General features: G+C 42.9%; 1 protein-coding gene across 2 annotated transcripts in view; it reads right to left on the reverse strand.

Moving 5' to 3' along the window:
* Positions 1 to 8,270: 8,270 nt before the first annotated feature.
* The window catches only part of ADORA2A (adenosine A2a receptor), a 36,270-nt gene continuing 18,950 nt past the window's right edge, over positions 8,271 to 25,590 (reverse strand). For both annotated transcript variants that reach the window (XM_067550008.1, XM_067550007.1), the window contains exon 3: positions 8,271 to 14,003. In XM_067550008.1, coding sequence (XP_067406109.1) covers positions 13,037 to 14,003 — 967 coding nt within the window. In that variant the 3' untranslated portion in view covers positions 8,271 to 13,036. The remainder of the gene's footprint in view (positions 14,004 to 25,590) is intronic.

The following is a 25,590-nucleotide window of genomic DNA, read 5'->3' on the forward strand; positions in this document are numbered from 1 at the left end:
CAGACGCTCAGTTGTACATCACCCAGCTCTCCACTCTGGCTCATTTAAGCAGAGAACCTCTGAGATTCCACTTTGAGCCAGCAAGCGAAAGTGCTTAGATCTATTTTTATATTCCTTCTCCATCTGTTCCTCTCCACAGCTGGCAGAGCCTGGGACTGCTGCGTTAGATCTTTATAACAAAAGCTTCATTATGAAATACGGGACACTCCCCCCCCCCCCCTCCCACCCCATTTGGTTGCTGGGGCAGTCTATTTTGGGCAACACAGATGAAATGCCCATCTCCTCACCAAGCACCAGAAAAGAACAAGCAAACGCTCCAGTGATAAACGTTCATCCAAATACAACATTAGTGTCACATTAGCTCGGGAGTTGGGGGAGGGTCAGGTCTGACCTGCTGGAAAGTCATTGCATCCCTAACTGCAGCACTGTCCAAAAATCAGCAATGAACTACCTGAGGCAGCTTCTACCTACCTTAGGATGCATAAAGACAAGGGGAGGTCAAAGGCTGTGGATCTTGAAAGGGAACAGGTTCCTGCGCATCTCATCTTAAAGGCGATGTCAGTGACTCTGTCCGTTCAGGGAGAAAAGTAGGGACACACATTTTAACACTGACACGTATCTGACTGGAGTACTGGATCAAATAGAAAAACAGCAAAGGCATCTCTAAACACCTAAAATCTCCCTCTAAGACAGTCAGAATGTGGCTGTGTTGAGGGCAGAGTAGAAATTCTATGTGATTCATAAAAGGGCCTTAATGTAAATGAGATCCAGGCCATCAACATTTAGCCTCTCTAGTTCTGAACTATCTGCATTTCACAGACATCCAGGCCCAAATGCCACAGCAGCTTGACACAGGTTTGAAGGGAAGAAAAGGTTAATTTGTTATAGCAAGGGCAGTATTTTTCAGAGTGAGAGATGAATCAAAGATCCCCATGCGGGAAGATGAAACAGAAGGCGATATCAATATGCAGACACTGCATCTCTCCCTTCAGGAGCATAGTGAAATTTTACTGTAAGATTGTTTCTGATGATCATCAAGAAGGCCATTCAGCATTGATATCATGGGAGGTGCAATAATCCTGGGGATCTTTCATAACATAGGCTATGCTGTCTGGATCTCATTTTGTGGAAAATGTTAAGTTTTGAGATCATTTTAAAATGCAGGAATCAGTATGGAAAGGAGACTCCATGGGGAACAGGAGTTAAGAGACAGCAGCCAATTGAAAACTTCTGTTTAGACAACTTCTACCAACAGAGTTGGGGGCAGAGCTAAAGAACCTAGGATCCTGGTTTTTGATTACACACATACATGATGCATTGGTTAGCTCTGCGGATTGAAAGACCTTAGAGCAAATGAGCGATATTACTATGTATTTCTTCTGGAAGGAAATCAAGATGGTGTGTCTGATGAATTCATAAAGATGCAGCTGTGGGACAAGCAGCTGGCCTTAGGCTTTGCTTATGGTGTTGAGTTATTAATGATGGAAGAAGAGATTTTTTTTATGCAACCTTTAGCATTTTTCGCCTGTTGGAAGTAAAGGGTGGTCTCTGGAAGGGGTTGAAGTGCTCCCCCTACCCCTTTCTGTTAATGTCTTCAGCATGGATTTAAAGAAAAGCAGAAAATACCTACAATATTGTGCCAATCCCAATGGCGAGAACCTCAGTAACGAAGAAGTCAAGCGTCTGTTGCTGCAAGGTGCTGAGTGCCCCCTTGGGAGATATGAAGTACCCTCAACTCCAATCAAAGTCAGTCTCTGATGCTCAGGGCACCTTACAGGAGATGCTCGGCACCTTTAGCACTGGGCCTCGGGTCTAAAGCTCCAAATTCAGCTCTGGGGTTACACTCTGCTGGCATCACTGGAGAGGGGTAGGTCATTTGAGCTAGGGCTGAATTTGGTTCAAAGTGAGCAATGGGTGAGGAGTGGATTGTATAGATATATGTGGACACAGCCAAATGTTTGAACTTGCTTTTTAACATATCGGTGTCCATAGGTTCACAGCCAACACAGCATCGTTCGATTACCTATCACAATGAGGTCTTCAACTTCCCAGAATCTTGGAACACAGAGAAGTTTTCCAGCATGTTCTACTCTAGACTGTTGTATCAAAGAGGTGTATGGAAGTTACTTACCCATAACAACACTTGTTCTCTGAACATATTGCCCCCCCCAGAACCTCACTGTGGGGCCTACCTAGATGCGCCATCCCTGAGCTGGGTGGCTAAGGAGTCCTGCTGGTTTAATAGTGACAGCAGTGCTTCTCTCCCCAAAGCAGCATCTGTTCTTGCTGCAGTGTTGAGAGAATAGTGATTGGTGTTAGCTAGGAATGTATTGTTATTTGTTGCCCTCCTTCCCAATGCAAGAGAGAATCAGTAAAAGGTATTGGATCTCTTACTTCTAACTCTACCAGCCAGTCTACCATTTAAACTGATCTGTGTGTCTGCATGGGACTTGATCATCACTGACTTACTGTTTGTAGCATGGGACCATTTTTGATTTCCACAAAAATCTCCAGTCCACAGTGCCCAGGTACAATTTCCATAGGATGCTATGTGATCAATTGGCAGCTTGTTTTACTTGTTTCTTACAAATGGATCTTTGGTTTGAGGTGATCCATTTGAGAATGAAGTGTTCATTCAAAAATAAGATAGATGGTGCCTAGACAGTGCTGCTGTGTGGAGCATTTCTATATGTAACTAAGAAGTTGACCAGTTTCTTTTCCATGTCGTCAGTTGCAGTCTCCATTGAAACAGCAAATCCACACATAAGATCAATCTCCAATAGCAAATATTTCTCTATGGGTTCATGTTTCAGGGAACATGTCAAGTGACCCATCAGAGCAGCATCCACAGTGCTGGTTCAAACTTTTCAGTTCTGCCAGAAACATTTTTGGACTTTGCAGATTGCTTATTCTGTGGATGGAATCAGAAACACTCTGACTAGGACAAGTGGCACTGGAGATGAATGTATTCATGAGTTAGCCGTAATTGCTATATAACTGTTCTCCTTTGGCTTTATTGGTACTGCAAGTACACACAACAGATCACAGGTTCCTTATGGCTCAAAAGTGGTAATGCATAATTAACCTCAAGAAACTATTTCAGTATTTCATTATAAACCTCCATGTGTATCATAACCCCATACACCATATCTAGAACCAGAAGGATTAGGCACTATCTTACTTATGCCAATATTTAACAGAAGACTGGATGTGGCAGGAATTCATCCAAAAGTTAACAAGTCTCAAAACTACAATTCGTGCTACTTGTTATGAGCCAAGTTTTCCAAATGACTGAGTGATTTAATATCGCCAGTGTCCATTGTGCAGCAAGGGAAGGGCAGTTTGGAAGGAATTAAGGCAGGAAGCAATAATGGTGGAGTTTTGTTTAATCCTCAGAGCTGCTGAGCATCTGCAACTTTCAGTAATTTCGAGGACTGGACTCAGCCACGGGGGCTGGAGGGTCTCCTTACCCGCAGGATTCAGACCACTTTGAAAAACTTTATTGGTTTGTTCATTTGTTTCTGTTTATGGCTCAGTTCTAAAGGTAGAATCAGCATAGAGCCTAAGCAGCCTTCTCCATTCAGGATCAGCAGAGACAGACACATTCACACATGAAGTGTAGTGCATCTGTCCTACAGAAGCACCTACTGCTGCTCAGTCCTCTAGCATGCCTCCAAAACAGGAACTTAAAGTTAAACAGAATACATTGCTAAGCAGAACATTCTGCCGAGTCCTGCCACCGGGACTGCATGTTATAGGGCACTTGCCAATTCTTTAGTCAATTGTATTTAATATACTCTAGGAAAGGTCACAACGAATCTCAAAAGATAAAAATCTGTGTCTGTCCGGCTGCCTTCCTTATTTTCATTGGCTCAGGCCTCTATGTTCTGCACTAATAATAACAGGACACAGGTTCAAGAGGCACCATCAGCGCAGCTCACACTTAAATAGTCTGGGTTTGTTTTTCATTCCTTGTGCAACTGATCCTTACTGCTCAATTTCTCTAGGATAAGATTACCATGTAGTACAAGAGCCTCATGCCACTCTAAAATCGAAACACAGCCACATTAGATATTTGCAGCCCAGAGTGCCAGATCCCTTCCACAGGACACAGCTGCAAGTCCTTAGTTCAGATGTAAACTCCCCAGAATCTTGTAGTACCCTTCTGGGACATCCTCAGATCTCACAGGGACATTTTGTGCTGCAGTTCCCATGTCTGCACTTTTCTGAAGCTGCAGGATGATGTTAACTGTTTCTATCCCTTACCAGTTCCTCAGAACGATCCTGGCTGATACCAACCGCTCCAGGTGGCTGATAGCATCCTTGCAACTTGCAAGAGAAAGTGCTGTGGTATCTGAAATAAGCTTCTGAACTCTCTCCTGGAATCTGAGCAGAAGCTTCCTGTCTCTGCAGGATCTTACCAGTGACTGTTCCGACCATATAGGATCAAGGTGCCAACCTGGTTGGCAATGCAGCCATCCGATCTCACCTGCTCACGTTGTGGATCTCAAATGCTCTGTCCGTCATGGCTTTACAAGGAAGAACTGCTGCCCTGTAGCATCAAAGTGCTGAGCTTGCTTCCTCTACCGGTGTGTGAGGCTCTCTCCTCAGCTGCATATTTACACTGGGATTTTCAAAGAAGCATAAGGGAGCGGGGCGTGAAGAGCAATAGGAGCAGTATGCCTAACTCCAATAGGCTCTCCTTTGAAAATCCCACCCCCCATTTTATGAGAGAACATTAATCTCAGATATTCCAGAATGCCCATCATTGCACACACATTGTCCTCAGGGGAATCAAAAGAGGGACTGGGGAAAATACGGTTCTCTAAGTATCCATTATAGGTATGTCTATACCACAAATTAAGGTGTAACTGAATATATTTTCATCTAGCTAGCACTGGTAACAATAGCAGTGAAGACAGTGGCATGGACCACAACACAGGTCAGCAACCTGTGTACAGACCCAGGTTTGAATTCTCTCCCAGCAGGCTACAAGCTAGTCTGGGGAGCATTGCTCTCAATCTGTCTTGTTGAAGCTGTTCCACTTCGTATAAACACTTCATTGGGCCAAAGCAAGTGAGCGAGCATGATTATAGCCTGGTGATTAAAGCATTTACCTGGGAGGCAGAAGATGTGAATTCAAACCCTCCTCTGATCCAGGCAGAGAGAGCAGAACAGCTGGTTGCCAGGATGCTCACCTGGGAGGAGGAAAGATTGTGATCGAGTCCCTACTCCAGAGTGGGGATTCAAGCCTTTATCTCCCACATCCCAGACAGATCCTCTAACCATTGGGCTAAAGCCTACAAAGGGGCCAATATTCACACAAGGTTTTCTGGCCTGAAAAAGTTCCCCCCCTCCAGCCAAAATTAATCAGGTCAGATTCGTGAATAGTTTGAAACAGCATTTTTCAGCGATTAAACTACTTGTCTGAAAAATGTCACCTACTTTTAGTGCTGAACCCCTTCAACTGCCTCAGACTTCAGTCTGAAATCAGTCGGAGCTGAGCAGGCTCTATACTTTTATGGGCTTAGAGAACCACCAATGGGCTTCTATACCGGTGAAGAACTAGGCAGGGAAATCTCATGGCTTTTAAAGTTTGCATTAGTGATATCATTATGATGCCTGTTGGCTAATACCAGCACTACCAACATAGGCACATAGATGTTAGAGATGGAAAAGCACTCAATGGATTATCCTGCCTCCCAGCTGTAAATATATTTTACCTGCTTTAACCTTTCAATAACTCTCATTTATTTTTCTTAGCTAATAAACTTTTAGTTAGTTTACTATAGAAGTGGCTACCAGCGTTGTCTTTGGTGTAAGATTTGGAGTACCAATTGATCTGGAGTAAGTGACTGTTCTCATGGGACTGGGAGCAGCCTGATATGTTGTGATTTTTGGTTTAAATAACCCAAAGGGCAGGTCATTGTCTCTCACAAATACAAACTGTTACTAGGGTAGATCTCATCCCAGGACTGCAATGAAAGCCCTGTGAAGGACTTTCTTTGTTTTCTGCCTTTGCCTGTGCTGCTTTGGATGAATGAGCCACGCTGTGAATCTTGAAGAATAGATTTCCTGAGTAGGCAATTGTGTTTTAAACTGGGTGCTCGCTTTGTTCTCCCAAGGACTCGGCTTTCTTCCTGCAGGACATGTACTGTCATTGTTCCTCCAGGTACTCCCACTGTACTTCACCAGACTTATTGTTCTGCCAAGCTCTTTCCCTTTGATGCTTCAGAACAAAACAGTGTGTGAGAAAAACATTTTCATTTTCACCCTCGACTGAGCAGTTAAGGCCTTGCTCTCCCTGAGTACACAAGGACACCAGCTCACTTCATCACCTCCTGATCCCTAATGTTATGGATCATATTCATTTTCACTAAGCCCCCTTTCATGGCTGCCAGATGAGGGAAGGTGGACACAGTTCCTCTGCAGTCTATCAGTGCTGTCCCAAATCAGTCCGAGAGGCAGAACAGGGGTCATCACTCCCTATCTAGAATTCCCAGCATTAGCAAAGGGTCAGCATTGGAGAAGTAAGGATGGTGCAAGATCAGGATTGAGGTGCATTGATACAGCCATATGGCAATCCAGCAATGGACTAGCAGGGCACTGCAGGTAGTACCTTTGAGGTGCATTGATAAAGCAGGGGCACCCAGCCAGATGGGAATTGAGTGCTAAAGTCACAGCCAGGTTGTATAATGGTCCAGGTGTTTTCCCCACTCAGGTGTCTGGTTGTTTAACAACTTGCCACTGCTCTGTGCCATGACAGGACCTTGTACCCTGGGCCGAACCATAGTGCACTGTTCATACAAACAGATGGACAAATATTACACAGCACATCAACATTATTTCTTCCAGTGCCAGGCTAACATCCCAATGAACCAGGGATGCAAAGAGCTTCTGTCTTCTGTCTGGGTCTGTCATCTTGGAGTACGTTAATACTTTCAGAGGAAGTCTAACAGAAGGAGTCAGAGATGGGAAGAGGGCAGCGGAAACTCTCTTCCAGAATTAGCCCAGCAGAAAAGCTCACAATGATATGTTGTTAAACAAAAAGGGGGAGGAGCGGGTGAGGCAGCTCCTACAGCTCCCGGACACAAAGGCACTCACACTCTTTTACAAATATAGTTTATTATTTTAGTGCTCATTTAAAAAAAAGTAAGCAAGACATTAAACTCAGCAGCACCACCAGGCGCTGGTCCTCAGTGCCCGGCCGTCTGATGACTCATCACATTCTAAACCATTGGTCAATGCACTTCAAATATAATTACACACACACACAGAATCCACCCCCACTTCTGCCCTTCCTGCTTCCACCCATAGCTGACAGATCAATAGAAGGAAAGGGGAGCATCCAATGTATCGGTTATAAAATGTAAGAGTTTTATAGCCATGGTGTGTGCGTGGGGGGTTTGGGTTCCCTTGCCACACGGGACAGTGGGAGGGTGTGATACAAAATGGGGACAATGGCTCTGAAGAGCAGAAGAAAGGGGAAAAAAAATCTCTTTTGAGTGGGACGGAGGCAGAGCGAACGCAGCAGGGTTCTGCGATACACAGGATCCAGCCCTAAGAGAAATAAGATCCAGTCTTCATTTTGGTACATTGTGACTTGAACTAACCTAGCTTCGAAACTAAGGCTGGGAGCTACAAGGAACAGACTCAGGCCTGATTCTCACATTCTAGACACTTTGGGCCCGGATTCTTTTCTCACATCAATTTCCTACTGATGAAACATCATTTTGGTGACTCCTGATTCACGCTAGTGAAAGGAAGATAAAAATCAGACCTTTGACCTCTTCACTCAGCACTGGAGAGAGGTGCCAGGGTTGATGCCATGTCAATGATAACCATGGAGAGGACTGATCTTTAGGCAGCTTCCTCATCAAAGAACACTATCGTATTCTACAGCTTTGGCACCACACCCCACTCAGTAGCATTGCTACTGTGTGGTTAGCCATTCCTGTAGAATATTGTTAGGTTATTTATTTTTAAATAAGGGCTCATCAGATGCTGATCAAGAAGAAAGACCTTTGCTACATCTGGACATCCTAAGACGATGAGCAGCATTGTGAAGGAGGAGACCCCCCCCACCAAAATTCATTCTGCTTTAGCTACATAATAACCAGGTGGGAATGATCAGCTACACCGGTTTAGGGAAATCCAGCATAAATATGGGAAGCATGGATAATCCAAGAGCCATGCCACCCAGTGTGTGCCCCCCTGGAAGCCTCTGTGCAGCCCTCCCTCCCCCACCCCCAATCCTCCAGCATGTTCCTGCCCCCTGAGTGCCCCAGAATCCTGAAGCACACTTCTGCCCTCCACCCGAGCCCCTTGTCCAAACTTGTCCCTAACACAAGCATTCACTCACTGATTGGCATAAATTATATTCATTGGCAAACACTCATTGTCTGAAATAGCCCTTCCTGTTGCTTTCCAATTTTCAAATGTCATCTGTCATTCTAACATCTTAGTCTTGTCAATACATAGCTTTCTGATATTTAACTCTGCAACCATATTATTCACACCTGCAAAGCACTTTGAAACAATCAGTCTGAATCATGCTATACAAAATAAAGTTGTGATGTGTTGCGCACGCACAATCAGACAGTGTACTATTGAGCAAAAGGCCGTAGATTGGCTCTTGATAAAGTTAATCCTGGCAACCAACCAGAACCCTGTCTAAAACCATGCAAGGAAAATAAACCCTGGAATTTGCTAGTCTCCTGGGAATGATAAAATTCATGGAATTCCCTCACACAGAATCAGACATTAGATAGCTCTCTGTGAGGGGATAGGACCATTTTTAGAAGGATAATTTCACTGAACTGGAACAGACTCCCTTCTAACCCCTACCTCTTCCCCATTGGACCAATTCCTGGCATCTTGGTTTCCCTAAGAATTACTCTTCTCCTGCTCTTTCCCTGAATGCCTTCCCCTTCATCTAGGCTCCTTCTCTTCTTCAGAACTGCTCTGTTTCATCAGCTATCGATTCTCCACTGCAAAGGAAGTGAAGAGGATATGGGAGGAGGAGAAGTACATCACCTTTGACCTTTGTGTAGACTACTGACCTTTGTATTTGAGAGAGGAGTGGTATTTTCCTCAAAAAATGGATAGATGGTTGAAAAGGACAGATAAAAGAGGTAGGAGAAAAGAACATACTTTGCACAGAATTCCTCTCCTCTGGCTCTCTTCAGACTCTTGTTCTGAACAGCACTCAGAGTGACTTATGGTTGTGAGTGTTGCCAATCACAATCGGATAATGAGCCTTACAACGTGTGATGATTTTGCCTAGAGTCATGTTCTCACATTCAAATCGGCACTTCCATTTCACAAACATGGAGAAAAACCTGAAAACGTGAATCCAAAAAAAGGCTCAAAAAGAGGAAGGCAAATAACAAGAACCCGAAATGCCCTGCTTTTTAAAATCTCATGGTATTTGGGGGTCTGACTCATGATTTTTCAACATTTGGTATTGGCAACACCTTGACAGAGTCAAATACTGCGTCTGTGGAGTTTGCTGTCAGCGTCCCTATGTGCTAGTAACGCTGGCTCCTAAAGCTATTGATTCCCAGCTGAACATTGTCCAGTGAGCATAAGGATACTTGTGTCTAATCAATGCTTGTGGGGATGGCAGCCCTCATCTGCTTAGCTGACATTTCCCCCAGTAACATATCTTGATGGTCTATCTCAAACATGTATCAGCCAAAAGCCAGAAGGGTGTGATTTGATGGGCTCCCTGTAACCCCGTAGTGATGGTTTATATCTCTTTTGGATGATGATGATCATGACATGTGCAAGCCGTAGTCATGGACCAGGAACCCACTGTGCTAGGTGCTGTACAAATCTGGAACCAAAGAGCTTGCATAATCCCCAAATGCTTACAAGCTCAGCTGTCCTCTACCTGGAGAGGGGATGCTGATCTAGTGCAGGCTCCCCTAATCCTGCCCACAACCCATGAATGAATTCCAGCTTCAGCTTCCCTTCAGCTTTTGGGGGCTTAAGAGGCCACATTTCCTTTCAGATCTGAATATTAAGAATGAAAGAACATTTGACACGGTTGAATGCCTTGAACAGCAATGCTGGAGCCACTTCTGAGACCTCTGGACAACAAGTGAGCTTGTATGACAACCCCATTAGGCCGGAGAGTTTTCCACTGGGACCCCCCGTTTGTCAAACCCACATAGATCAACTCTGTTCTTGTAGTAACCAAGCTGCATGTTTAGGTGTGAGGAAGCTCAGGAAGTAGTGGAAGGCAGCCAACCTGTGTGGGCTCTTGCAAAGTTTGGTGTAATATAGCATCAGGTCCTGTGTGACAGCAACCAGAACATGACAACATACACTTTCTGCACTTGTGTGTGTTCCAGCACATGAGCAAAGCTGGTATTTTCCCATACTTCCGTCCCTGCTCTGTTTCGGTATGGACCTAACTGTTGTGACATGAAGGCAAGATGTAATCTTGTGTTATTCTTAGCAGCATTTCAGCTCCAAACTTGAGTTCTGGAAAGATTAGACCCCCATTTCCCTTAATGTAGTCCTCCACTGCCACTGCTGGAAGCTTACAGAAGAAGGTTGGAGATACACAATTCCGCAAATAGTGTAGAGAGATATATTTCACCAGGAAAGATCAAGAGTAATAAAATCCCAAATACAGGTTATCGTGGGACTAACAGTGACGTAAGGGAGCAGGGAGATGACCTAATACTAGTGTGATAATCCATTCCTCTGACGTTAGAAGACTACGTGGAAGACTCATGTCAAAAAAGAACTGATTCAGCTGGACAATAATGTCTATTGTTTTAATACTTGCCTTGTCTTTTTGCTGAGACCTTTGGTGGTGACAGTAACTTTTTATCTGTCTGAGAGATGTACTTGTTGAAAGCACTGTACTAGCCTAGGAGTTTCACTGCTAAATACTGTCCACAGTTATACACCAACCCCACTTTCACCCAGGGAGTACAAAGAAAAGGAAATTCCCCTTTAAATATGTTGTCTTTTCATTTAAAAATAATGTTTACAGTAAGGAATGAATAAGCACTGGATTTCCTTCTCTCTCCCCCAAATTTCAGAATCTCCTCTACAAAAAAAAATGACCCTGATCTGAGGTCTGGGATGGCCAACACTCAGACCTGGACCAGGGACAGGATTGAGGTGTGATTTCTAAATGCTTCCGATTCCTAGATTTCCAATGGGTCAAACAGCACCTGCTTCTAGCCTCAGAAGTTCCTATAATATCAGACTTAATTACTGTCACACTGGTCTAGAAAAGCTATTTTAGGTAATCTTTGGAATAGATTTTTTTAGTAATATACATGGTATATGTAGAATACAAGCTGGTGGGGATGGGATAAATATTTTCTTGGATCCCTTTAGGATGATTGGCTTCACCATTAAAAGTAATGGGGCCATCCCAAACATATGTAAAAACCCTTTGTAACACACTACAGTTATGTACCTTGCATTAGAGACAGATTAGATCATGATCTATTAGACAAGCAAGCAAGGTTAATGCTGTGTCTTCACAGATCAGGGAGGGCTGCACTGGTGTTTGATTTCCAGTTCTCTGAAACACAACAAGCTTCTTCCTCTCTCAAACTCCACTCACATGCCCCACTTCCATTGGTGCACACAGATGAATGCACACTCATTCGTAATGCACACCCACATACTACAGAAACACAGGGCTTCATGGTTAACCAGATTCCATGAGCTGTTTGGAACAAATATAGAAAAAATAGTTTTAATGAACTTCAGCTCATTTGAATTCCAGACTTGAAAGCAAAATTCAGTTTTAAAAATTATTTTTACTTTCAGGAAACATTAGAAATGAAAGTTCATCAAAAAGAGGAAATCTAGATAAAATATAACTAAATTGTGAAGTGAATGGGCATTCTGTGTACACAGGTGGAGTGATACAAAGACAGAGGAAAGAATCAGATACAAAGACATTGCAAACATGGACCTAGTACCAGCTTGTGGTCATCTCCCATTGCTCCCAACACACCTGCCAACAAAGCACAAAATCTACCATCACTGCCAGATCAGCCCTTCCCACACACACCTGACCCTGCTCTGCCATTACCCACAGCACACAGACCTGCTAGTGTTCCTTTGACTAATAAAACTATCTTAAATCATCATATATATTCTTTGTTCTTTCAGTGAAATGGAGGGGTCTGAAATATAGTTACCAGTTTACTTCAGTGTGCCAGGATATATCTGGGACTTTGTAGGCTTGGGGGTTGAACAGAGCCACTATTTCTTGTATACATTCATAACTGACAACATAATAATCTTACACACAAGTAACTTCCCAGCGGCCCATCTCCATGGAATACCAGGGAGGTAAAACCTTGTGTGGCTATTCCAGCTCACTGTATTGTAATTTATAGTTGATCTAGTAGCAAGAGAAAAATAAGGAAACCAGTTGCACTATTAAGCTTTAAAAACTGATTTTAAAACAGAATCACAGTTTCAGGTGTTGAAAGTTCCCACCATGTGAATCCCTTCACTCTCCAGGCAGTATAGGCATCTTTCCTGACCAGTAGGCACTGCCTCTACTTTTGTTACAGAGGCCACTGTATTAAAAGCCCTGCCCCCTCTTCCTCCTCATGAAGAAGTAAATGTTTCAGCCAAACCTTTATTTCTGTTGGTAAAGACACTAAATGGATGAACAACCACAGACACACAGTACAGCATAATGTCACAACACACCCTGCTTGAACATAGTTTCCCAATGCCAAAATTCAGATGTCAGATTTGACCTTTGCTCTCTTCTCTCCATGCCTCTGAGTTGGGTCTTTGACAGATGTAGTGTCCCTCCTCTTCCTTTGTCCAAAATGGTGCCTCTTGATCTTTCTCCAGTCTAGTTTTTAGGATCTTCCCATCAGTCCTGGGTAGGGACCTCCTCCCAGATAGTGACCTGGCCTCACTCCTCTTTCCCCCGCCCCCATCCTCTCTTTCTGCAACAGCAGAGGCAGCCAATAGAAAAAAGGAAAAAAAACCAAACTGATTTAATTCCAGTGGGAAGACATTGTATGAGTCATCAGGAGATGTCAGCTGCTTCCAAGGTTGAATTCTCCAGTTCAGAGTAAGAGACATGAATGCCAATTAGCTCCTCACTAAGAAGCTCCATATTCCTGGATGCACCTGAAAGGTCCCCATTTTTGCAGGAATGTGGGAGATGCCCATTTATCTCCATGTCTAGTGAATTCCCATTGTGGTGCCATTCCAAACCTGCCTTGCATTTACTCAAGTCCCGTATATCAGTATCTCTGTGGATAGCACCCAACTCCCCATTGGTATATATGTTCATAGCACACTCACTGATCCTAATGCTAGCATTCTCTCCATCCCCACCATGAGTGGAAGTCCTAGTACTGGTAGTACTAGTCTTGAACTGCTTCTTGCCTACGATATGCTGCCTGATAATTTTACGGAAGGTGAGTCGGAATTCCCTGATCCGGTAGGCATAAATCAATGGGTTCACCACGGAGTTGGCATGAGACAGGATAATGGCCAGGTACATCAGCCAGAGGGGAGGACGGAGACAACCTGGGCAAAAGAGGGTGAAGCAGTTTATTATGTGGAGTGGAAGCCAACAAACAGCAAACAACCCAACGATGATGGCCAAAGACTTGGCCGCATGGACTTCCTTCTGCAAAGTGGAGCGTGAGCGTTCTCCATGTACCATCTTGTTCTCCATCTGCTTGAGCTGCCGCCTGGCTGCCATGAAGATTTTTAAGTAGATGCCAAACATAAGGAGGAGAGGCAACAACACACAGGCAAAGAAGTTGTAGTAGACCATGTACTCCATGGTGACCACAGTCTCGAAGAGACAAGCCACCATGCTTTCACTGCAATTGCTGGATGAGGAGTTATTGGTGTCCTGACCTTCCTTCTGGGAGCATTTGTTCCAGCCCAGCATAGGCGTCAGACCGATGATGAAGGATAAGATCCAGCAGATGGCAATAATACCTTTAGCTCGTGAGCTGGTCACCAAACTATTGTACCTAGAAAGCAGAGGAGAGAAGGATTACAACAGTGTAACTGGTACAAGCACCTGATGCCCAACTATCTTCCCAATGGCTTCTCTCCATGGAATGTCTGTGGGAAGTAAAATGTTTCGTGGAACAGTTCCGCTTGCTGCAGTGTGCTTATCAGAGGCATCACTGAACTGCAGTGCTGAGCCCATTTTCCTCCCAGAGATATGTTGGAACTGAACAAGAAGCCCTCCTAATCTGTCCCATTCACTTCTGGGAGGTGAAGGGTAGGTGCCAGCAGTACAGGTCAGCTCTAAACAAATAAAGTCTATTTGCATTTCCTTTCTCTGCCTTACAAATACTCACTCATGTTTATTAACATGCTTGTCAAAGCATAGATGAGGCAACAGTCCTACTCTGCCTTTCCGCCCCCTGAGAAATGAGACACCCAGAGCCATTGCTCTAATGTTATCTCTGTTTATTGCCAGACAGAAATAGCTACTCTGTTTTGCAAAGGCAGCAGACCTGAAGTATAGTATTGCTTCCTCCATATCTGAGTGCAGGTAGGATCCCAGGAGTACAGTACAGCTGAGCAGTATCTCAGAGCTCTAGGGTACTGTGCTACTGGCCCAACATCATAGAGGTCTTAGAGAAAGGGCATTATTAATTCAGTGTTCAGAGCTCAGGCAGCACAGCTCTGCTGGAGTAACAAGGTAGAACTTTGATGGCAGTCTAGGAAGTCAGTATTGCTAACCTCACGCTAATCGACACAGACAGGATCCATAAACAAGCCTCACCAGCTGAGCAACGCTGACAGTTGTGCCTTTCACAAAATAACCAATTCAGCATGACTGGCAGCTTCAGCTGAAGAAAAATCAAGGACTCTGATCAATAGGACATACTGCAAGTCAGGATTGAGACTTGTGGTTTAGCAGAGCTCTGTGGTCAAAGTGTCACTATACCCCCTAAGCCAGTGCTTCCAGCAATATATCTACTCCGCTATTTTGAGAGAGAATACAGAAGCATGGTCAGAACCTGACACACCACCAAAAGACCTTCCTTTTTTTTTCAAATATTAGCCAATCCCTAGGCTATTCATGTTGCTGTAAGTCCTCAGTTGAATGCACCAGTTTTATGCTCTGAAAATGTAAGTCATGGTAATGGTGTTGCATCTGAGTACAATTTCCTTTCCCCTGGAAGCACTTCACACAGAAAGGGAATGGCAGAGTTCCCACATTGTCTGGTGCTGGGTCCCACACTGTACTTGACCCTGTGCGTGCGTGATCTGACCACGGCTGCTCCCATGTTCTCCAGTGTTTACACTCCTCCTTTCCCCATGTTGGATCGTTTTAACAAACAAACTTTAAAAAAACCAAAATCTCTCTCTCTTTCTCAATGGGTTTGTTCTTCCCACATACACTCCTCTCCAAAGGCGAATTAAAACCCTTCAGGGAAGGGGAGGAGGGATGCTGCTGATCTGAGCCACAGAACAGAATTGGGAGCTGGCATGTGTTCTCAGTCACTGGAAAAGGCAGCCAGGCAAGAATTCAGAGTGCAGGCTGATCATTCATTCATTCTTTAATTGCATTTCAAAAGCATAAATAGTGGGAGACAGGGGGAAAACCAGAAGTGTGCCCCAACTCTTCTCTCTAGGAGCTGGGGAAGGGAATCAGTGCAGATCTGGAAGATGGAGAAGGTTTCTCTAGAAACTGGTGGCAGTTGTGTGAATCCCCAGAAAGAGTCAAGGATACAGCCTGTCCAGGTGGAAAGAAGTGGAGTTACTCCTAAATTCAGATCTGACTGACATGAGTGAAGTTATACCTGTGCTTCAAAATGTAGATTTAAAATCATAAAGAGGGAGCAAGAGATTGGCGGAGGCACTTGAAGCTTAAAAAAGCCCTTAGAATTGGCCGCATCTTTATCAGGAGGAATTTTGAAATTGTACAGCTGTTATCCCACGACTGGAGAGGTCCCTTTCCTGACACTAAAAATACATTTATTGCAGCTCCCAGCAACCTCCGTCCTCCCCATGCTCTTAGCCTCTGGGGATTTCCATGCGACAGGCTTTAAAGACTTGTGAAACAGCTTTTAACCCAAGCAGTCTCCTTGCTGCACTGCCCTAGAGCGTTGGACTAGCAATAGAATTACTCAGCATAGAACTGAGTCCTTCTATAGCGCCTCTCATTCAGGATTCTCCAAGAGATTTGAGTTATGCCTTACAACACCCTGGGAAGTAACATTATCCTTTTTTTGATGGGTACATTGAGACAGAGAGAGATGAAAATGTATCATCATCTACAAACAAATTTTACACAATTCTGAAAGGGACAGGGCAAAGTGACAACTCTCATTGCACCTGCAACCTAGTAAGAAAGTGAACACAGGTCTGTAGAAATTGAAAGACTACACACAGTGTGGATTTAATGCTGTAGCACACCCAGGTGCCTTAAAGATGGGAACCAAATATGGATTCTTAAATAGATAGAAATAAAATCATTAAGATAGTGTTCAAGAGGACATAGGCTCTAAGCGTGTAAAAAGTCAGATCCCTGCCTGAAGGGACTGATCCTACAAACAGTCCAAGAAAAGATATTACCTCACCCACCTTGTCCCACAAATAAAAGGTTGTTTCCTTTGAGAATAGGGATAACGTGCTTGACAAATGGGAATTTGAGATCTTTTCTGTTTGGCTGCAGGAAGAAAAGCAGTCTTCTTCTATCCTTTGCACCTCACCTACCTGCCATTTCATACCTCCTCCCACCCCCCCCACCCCTCACACAAAGATCACATGACACCCTCCCCTCTTCCCCCCAAAGTTCACATTCTTGGGCATTGTTCCCTCTGAGCCTTTGCTGGAAGCAAAGAACTTGGGAAATGCCAATTGTTCTTGGCCAACAACTTTACCCTGGGGCTAAGAATACCAACCAGTTTTATTTATAACACCCAGGTTTTGTTGTACCAATGAGCAGAGGTTCTCGGCGCACCTGGCGTATTAGAGACATGAATGACTTATCCCTGGATCATTCAACAGCTAATGCTTCTCCCTAGTGCAGACATGCCCTAATGTCACTTCTGGAGTGTGGTACTTGTATTAGTGCCTGACAGACTTTATTGCCTAGTTCATAATTCCTTGTATCATCATCAGCTAATCATTTAGAAAAACTTTTGGAAAGTTTGTCAAATTTTGCACCATTTCCCATACAATTTTTTTGGAAAATATAATTTAGAAATTGTGAGATATTTTTAAGTATAATTCATCACTGATTGGTTGGACATACACTTTTTAAAAAAAATATATCCTAAGCGTGTGTTTCTTCCCCCACTACCTCTTGGATAGATCAGGAGTGTTGAATCTCTAACATAAGATTTTTTCCTCCAAATATTTGAGTTACCAAGGTGTTAAAAATGAGGCTTTGAACAGTTTGAATATCACTTCCCCTTTCCATTAACCAGGTTTTGCTTTCTCATCGTGTCTAACGTCAGAAATCTATTATGGTGTCTGTTCATGCCTAGATTGTTCCAGGGGAAACAGGGTTGACAAGATGCACATTGCAACTGTAAAAGACAAACAGAAGGGGGAATCCGCAGGCCCTTTTGTACATCATGGCTACACAGAGGTTTTTGTGCCGATTCAGTGTTGTTGCTTATGGGTGCAATTTTTTACCAAAATAGTTAAATTGGAACGGCTCCCTAGTATGGATGCAGTTATACTGCCATAAAGGGGCTGATATTGATGTAGCTTATTGCCATAATGTAATGGTATAGCTTACACCCTGTAACTGTGCCAAACTAGGGGGCTGTAACACAACTTTATTAGTCTTCAAACCTATATTCAAAAGAATATAGTTATAGTGGTACAAAAGATGGTTCAAGACCAGCCTTCAAGCAAAGAACACTGCATTGGTTCACAATGCAGAGAATGTCTTCACAGTTATATGCGACAGAAGCCTTTTATTCTTAAAAGGACCATTTTATTAATCAGAAGGAGTTTTGGATTGCTACACTGCTCACAAGTGACAAAGCCACAGCTGAGTCAGACAGGTCATCTCAAATGAGTCACATTCAGAGGTGGTAGTTTCAAAAGCACTTAAGTGACTCAGGAGCATAAGACCCTTCAAAAGCCAAATCTATCACGTCACCATGGAACTGTTACCCACCACATTAAAAAAAGAAGTTTTGCGGAAACATTTTGAAGACTTAAAGCCTTATTGCCCCAGACCCGCATTTACATTTACATATGTGATTAATTTTAAGCATGTGAATTATCCTAAAGGGACTACTCACATATTTAACTTTAAGCCTGGTACTGTTTTTATATCCTTCCACCTTAACAGGCCAGGTTTCCTTAGCATCATGATTCCCACTGTGAAGGCCTCAACACATTTTCAAAACCTCTAAAAGTGGCATAAAATAGCTTCTCTAGACATAATTAGGCTTGGAAGAATTTGATTTGTATTGGTAAATGTTAGTAAATGTTGATTTCACCACACACATGCACCTCGAAAAAATATTTCCAGCTCTAATCACTGAAGTTTATTGATAGGCAAAATTGGAAAAATGCTGCTTCAGAACTTATTAGAGTTTGATTTACAGATATTTACTTCATATGTATTTATGTGATGTTGACAGTTTGTAGTTTTAACAATTATAAAGCTTTTACTTTTTGAATCTCAACATCTACTGTCATTAAATAATTTTCTAACCCTCCCAGAATTTCCTGCAACTATGAAAATGTAAATCAATAAACGTTTTTAAAATGCATACAAACAAACATCCTTATCTGTCAAAATTATAAAACATAAAAATCTTGTTCTGCCAAGCCTATTAATAAGGATGAACATAAGAACAGCCATACTGTGTCAAGACCAATGGTCCATCTAGCCCAGTATCCTGTCTTCCAACAGTGGCCAACGCCAGGTACTTCAGAGGGAATGAACAGAACAGGCAATCAATCATCAAATGATCCATCCTGTGTAGTCCACCCCAGCTTCTGGCAAACAAGAGACTAAGATCATTCAGAGCATAGTGTTGCATCTCTGCCCATCCTGGTTAATAACCATTGATGAAATCCTCCAGGAACTTGTCTAGTTCTTTTTTGAACTCAGTTATAGTTTTGGCCTTCACAACATCTCCTGGCAAAGAGGTCCACAGGTTGACTGTGTCTTGTGTGAAGTACTTCCTTTTGTTTGTTTTAAATCTGCTGCCTATTAATTTCATTGGGTGACTCCTAGTTCTTGTGTTATGTGAAAGAATAAATAACATTTCCTTATTCACTTTCTCAACACCATTCATGATTGTATAGACCTCTATCATATCTCCCTTATTCGTCTCTTTTCCAAGCTGAAAAGTCCCCATCTTTTTAATCTCTCCTTAGACAGAAGCCGTTCCATTCAACTAATAATATTTATTGCCCTTTTCTGTACCTTTTCCAATTCCAAAATATCTTTTTTGAGATGGGGGTGACCAGATCTGCACACAGTATTCAAGATGTGGGCATATCATGGATTTATAGAGGCATTATGATATTTTCTGTCTTGTCTATCTCTTTCCTAAAAAATGGTAACAATGTTAGAAATCATTGTCTGCTACTGCACATTGAGTGGATGTTTTCAGAAAACTATTCATGACTCCAGGCTCTTTCTTGAGTGGTAACAGCTAATTTAGAACCCATCATTTTGAATGTATAGTTGAGATTATGTTTTTCAGTGTGCATTACTTTGCATTTATCAGCATTGAATTTCATCTGCCATTTTGTTGCCCAATCACTCAGTTTTGTGATATCCCTTTGTAACTCTTTGCAGTCTGCTTTGCACTTAACTATCTTGAGTAATGTATTGTCTGCAAATTTTGTCACCTCACTGTTTTATCCCTTTTTCCAGATAATTTATGGACAGTATTGGTCCTAGTACAGACCTCTGGGGACACCACTATTTACCTCTCCCCACTGTGAAAACTGACAGTTTATTCCTACCCTTTGTTTCCCATCTTTTAACCAGTACTTATATATGAGAGGATCTTCCCTCTTATCCCTGTTACTGCTTACGTTGCTTAAGAGCCTTTGGTGAGGGACCTTGTCAAAGGCTTTCTGAAAGTCTAAGTGCACTATATCTAGAGGATAACCTTTGTTCACGTTTGTTGACCCCCTCAAAGAATTCTAGTAGAAAGCCATGTTGACTCTTCTCCCAACAAATTGTGTTCATGTACATGTCTGATAATTCTGTTATTTACTACAGTTTCAATCAATTTGCCTAGTACTGAAGTTAGGCTTACTGGCCTGTAATTGGCAGGATCGCCTCTGGAGCCTTTTTAAAAAAATGATATTACATTAGTTATCTTCCAGTCATCTGATACAGAAGCTGATTTTGCTGATAGGTTACATACCACAGTTAGTAGTTCTGCAATTTCATATTTAGTTCCTTCAGAACTCTTGGGTGGATCCCATCTGGTCCTGGTGGCTTATTACTGTTTAATTTACCAGTTTGTTCCAAAACTTCCTCTACTGACACCTCAATCTGGGACAGTTCCTGAGATTTGTCACCTAAAAAGAATGGCTCCTATGTGGGAATCCCCATCACATCCTCTGCAGTGAAGACTGATGCAAAGAATTCATTTAGTTTCTCTGCAATGGCCTTATCTTTCTTGAGTGCTCCTTTAGCACCTCGATGGTTCAGTGACCCCACTGGTGGTTTAGCGGGCTTCCTGCTTCTGATATACTTAACATTTTTTTGCTGTTACTTTTTGAGTCTTTGGATAGATGCTTTTCAAATTCTTTTTTGGCCTATCTAATTCTACTTTTACACTTGACTTATCAGAGTTTATGCTTCTTTCTATTTTCCTCAATAGGATTTAACTTTCCATTTTAGGATGCCTTTTGGCATCTGACCGCTTCTTTTATGTTGTTGTTTAGCCATCGTGGCACTTTTTTTGGTCCTCTTACTATGTTTTTAAATTCAGGGTATACATTTAATTTGAGCCTCTATTATGGTGTTTTTAAAAAGTTTCCATGCACTTTTGGGACTGTACCATTTAATTTCTGTTTAACTAGCTCTCTCATTTTTGTGTAATTCCTCTTTCTGAAATTAAATACTACTGCGGTGGGCTTTTTTGGTGTTCCCTTCCTCTCCCAAAGGATGTTAAATTTAATTATATTATGGTCCCTATTACTAAGTGGTTCAGCTATATTCACCTCTTGGACCAGATCCTGTGCTCCACTTTGGACTCAATCAAGATTTGCCTCTCCTCTTGTGGGTTCCAGGACTAGCTGCTCTAAGTAACAGTCATTTATGGTGTCAAGAAATTTTCTTTCTGCATCTGGTCCTTAGGTGACATGTACCCAGTCAATAGTTGAAATCACCCATTATTATTGAGTTTTTTATTTTTATAGCTTCTCTAATCTCCCTGAGCATTTCACTGTCACCATCACCATCCTGGTCAGGTGGCTGGTTGATTGGTAGTATATCCCTACTGCTATGTTCTTGAATAATAAGCATGGAATTTCTATCCATAGAGATTCTATGGTACAATTTGGGTCATTATTATTTTTAACTACATTTGACTCTGCTTTCTTTCACATATAGTGCCACTCTCCTATCTGCACAACCTATTCTGTCATTCCTATATATATATTGTGCTCTGATATTACCATGTCCCATTGATTATCATCATTCCATCAAGTTTCTGTGGTGCCTATTATATCCAAGTCTCAGAGACACCTGGATGGGATTTTAAGACCTAACTTTTAGGCGCTTCAAGGAATAGAAGCAAATGTTGAGCATCCCTTTCCCAAAACTTAGGAATCTCCTTTTTCCAATGATAGAATGCCCCTTCAGTTTCTAGCCCTCGTGGATCATAAAATGCTAAACCTTAAACCAGTCACTTATACAAGACTGAACATTTGCCCATTCTGTGCGTTGGGCCAGTGTAATTTGGGGGAAGAAATCCCACCTTTCTGGGGAAGATGGTAACATTTGTATTCTGGATACTGACTGGTTTAATAAATAAATACAGTGCAGCCTGGCCTGCTGTTGTCCATCATCCTTGCTCATTGTGCTGCATATTTTGCATTCTCCTGATTTTCACAAATGTCCAGGTGTCTCTGAGACTTTCCACTAACTTCTAATTTTCCACTAACTAAGTTCTGCTGTAGGGGGAATTAGATACTTCATATTTTCATCTTCCACCAGTTACATGAAATTATACAATCTTCCTATTATATATAGGCGTGGCAGAATTAGATTTTGACTTAATATCAATGTTTATTTTGATGTATTTTAAAATTTGTATTGCTTTAAATTTTAACAGTTTCAGAAAATAATGGGGCAGGGTCAGACAATAATTATTTAATAATGCGTTGAAATTTAAAAAGTTAAAGCTTTATAACCCATTAAACACAAATTGTCAACATTACATATCAAAATATACCAAGTAAATATCCTTAAATCAAACTCTAGTAAGTTCTCAAACATTTTTCTTAGTTTGCCTATCAGTAAATTTTTATTATTATAGATGGAAATATTTGTTCAGTTTGTGTGTGTATGGTGAAGTCAACATTTACTGATAAAAATGTAATCCTTCAAAGCCTAATTATATCCATTCTGTGCCTCAGTAAACATGCTCAAATTCATCTGATGCACTATTAATAGAGATGAGTGAATAATTCAGATTCTTTCAGTGAGGTTTATCTCTGTCTGTTGCATTTCCCTTGGACACAGAATTTGAAGAGTGCGGTTCAAATGAAATTATCCATTCTGCAGCCTACTTGGCTGATCGTTCTAAGAAATCAGAAGCCTGTTGCTAAATTGTGCAGCCTTATTTATTCCTAAGCAGAACAGGCAGCAGGCCTGTCCTTCCCCACCTTTGGGCAAGATCTACACCAAAAAGTTGGATCGACCCAGCTATGTCAGTCAGGGATATCAAAAATCCACACCCCTGAGACACATAGTTAAGCCAATCAGATCTCCCGTGTAGACAGTTCTGTTGACCTCGGTACATCCTCTTGGGGAGAGGTGGGCTACCTAAGCAATGGAAGAACTCCTCCTGTTGCTGTAGCAAGTGTCTACAATGAAGCACTAAAGTGGTGCAGCTGCAGCATTTCTATGACGTTGGCTACCCCTCAATGCGAGGATGATGTCTGCTGGGGGAAAGTCATTGATGAGACTTAAGATGGCTGAGGAGTCCAATTCATGCTCTACAGATTTTTCCACATATGCAACAGGTGATTGCTTGGAGAGAGCACAACTGCTGGCTGGGATGCTGTATACTTTCTTTCCTCCTCTGCAGTTTCTCAGCCTCTTCAGCAAGACAATTCTCTTCAAAACAGGCTGAGGTTTGATATACGATGTGATGCCATTGCAGTCTATTGCCAGCCAGTTCTTCCTAATTTGTGGAGTCAGTGCCTCCCTTCTTAAGATATACTTTCAGGGTATTCTTGTAGCGTTTATTCTGTCCCCTGCAGGTCTTCTTACCATGAATAAGTTGTGAAAAGAGGACTTGCTTCAGAAGATGAGTATCAACCATCCACACACGACCAGCCCAGCGAAGTTGATGTTTCATAATTTTCGCCTCAAGACTGGTGAGGTTAGCTGCAGAGAGAACGCTGGCATTGGTGCAACGGTCTTCCCATCTGATACGGAGAATCTTCTTAAGGCAGCGCTGTTGGTACCACTTCAGATGCTTGATGGCTTCAATATGTCACCAATGTCTTGCACTCATAAAGAAGAATGGGGATGACTGTTGCATTGTAGACCAAGATCTTAGTTTCCATCTGCAGATCTCTGTTGATAAAGACACGACAGAGCAATTTTCCAAAGGATGTGCTGGGACAATGGATCCTATGCTTGATCTCCACATCAAGGTTGGCTGCCTGGGAGAGCTGGCTACCAAGGTAAGGGAAACACTCAACATTTTGCAGGGATTCACCGCCAGTGAAATTTGGGGGGGGGGTCAACTTGTGCTGGAGCAGGCTGGTGGAACACCTTAGTCTTCCCAGTGTTGAGGGAGAGTCCTAGGGTATGACAGGCACCTGAGATGAGATCTAGGGTGGATTACAAGTCAGCCTTGGTGTGTGCAAGGATAGCCCAGTATGCTCCCTGTGTGTCTAGCCAGGTGGAGGCTGGGAGATGACTGCCTCATCCATGCTCCCTTTGATCTGGCAAACCCCCACGGGGGCACTGGGAGAGAATGGTCCAAGGGACAACAATTGGCACTTGCCCCTGCATTGGGAGAAAGCAGGCAGCTTCTGATGCCTTCCCCATCCTTTATGCATCTCTACAAGGATCAGCCATGAACTGGTCCTTGAGGGTTTCCATATTGCTAGAAAGGCACAGTACCTAGAAATTAGGCTTTATCTTGTTATTTGTTTTGGGGTATACGTCAACAAATTACAAAATGGGCAGCAAATTGCTTCAATTCATCAAATAGTCAATTAGTTGCAATACTGAATGTGCCTGCTCCAGGGCTCTCACAATCTCTCCCCACTGCCAAGTTTCTTCCACTGGGTTCCTCCTTCATCCCCCCACCATGCTTTTATGTTCTGGGCTGGGAGAAGTGGAAAGGGGGACAGGAGAGCAGCGCATGTACACTGAGCAGGATCAGGCTACAGTCATCACCACAGGTATGTCTGGTTGGCAAATGAGAAGCAAGATCACTTACAATTTCCCTTTGCAGATATGGCGCTCTCCTCAAAATGAGGGTATCAGAATAGTCTGCTGGGGGATGCAGAGGTGAGAGATGGAGAGGAACAACAGAAAAGGGGAAAGGAGAGAGAATGATACACAGGAATAGAGATGTCAGTAGAGTCACCGCCTGCTCTGCTCTAGTCCAGGTTGCCCCAGCTGGAGAATGGTGGTGTCACTCATTTACAAGCTTCCTCTGTATCTTTAAATGCCTGAGAAATTATTCAGAGGTATTGTCCATTACCTGCTCCACATAGCTCCCTACTTTGTAATAAGCCCAGAACATACAGAGTCTGAACTGCACTGGATGACAGTCAAGCCCCTATCCTGGCGGCTTGTGTCTGCAGGATTGTAATGCAGGTAGAGTGGCAGCTCCTACTACTTGTCCATGGAGCAGCAGCTGTTCTGTTTCAGTATACAAGTTCTATTTTTTAAGTCCTTTTCTTCCCCAAAAGGATGCAGTGTGCAGAGTGCCCACTTCAGGGATGGACTTGGGACAGGACCTGGCCTTTGCCAAATAGCTTTCTCTGTTAGAGATGCTGCACCTGATCCACTCTGGATTCTCTTGCTCATGTGTAACAAAAAGCCACACTGCCTCTGAGCCTGTGTAGGATTAAAGCAACCCTTACCCCAAGAACGCTTCCCTCTCCCATCCGTATACTCACCTTAGAGAATCTCACTCTAACAGCACCTCCATCAACCAAGCAGAGCCCCTGTTGTCCACAATGGGATGATACCAAGTGACCTGTCTTTCATCCATAACACTTGTGCTCAGCTTCCCACAGTGATCTTTCTGGCACTCTCTGCTCCAACTCAGAACACAAATCATTACAGTTAAGTCATGAATCTGTCTCAGTGCAGAACATAAGTGCCTAAGCAGGGTCCAGGTAATGCCACGGGCCCATACTATATGGGACAAATAAGAGCCAGAAATAGAAATGCAA

Source organism: Emydura macquarii, unplaced genomic scaffold, assembly GCF_026122565.2.
Source record: "Emydura macquarii macquarii isolate MOO-44397 ecotype Brisbane River unplaced genomic scaffold, CSIRO-AGI_Emac_v2 contig_1254, whole genome shotgun sequence".
Taxonomy (NCBI): domain Eukaryota; kingdom Metazoa; phylum Chordata; order Testudines; family Chelidae; genus Emydura; species Emydura macquarii.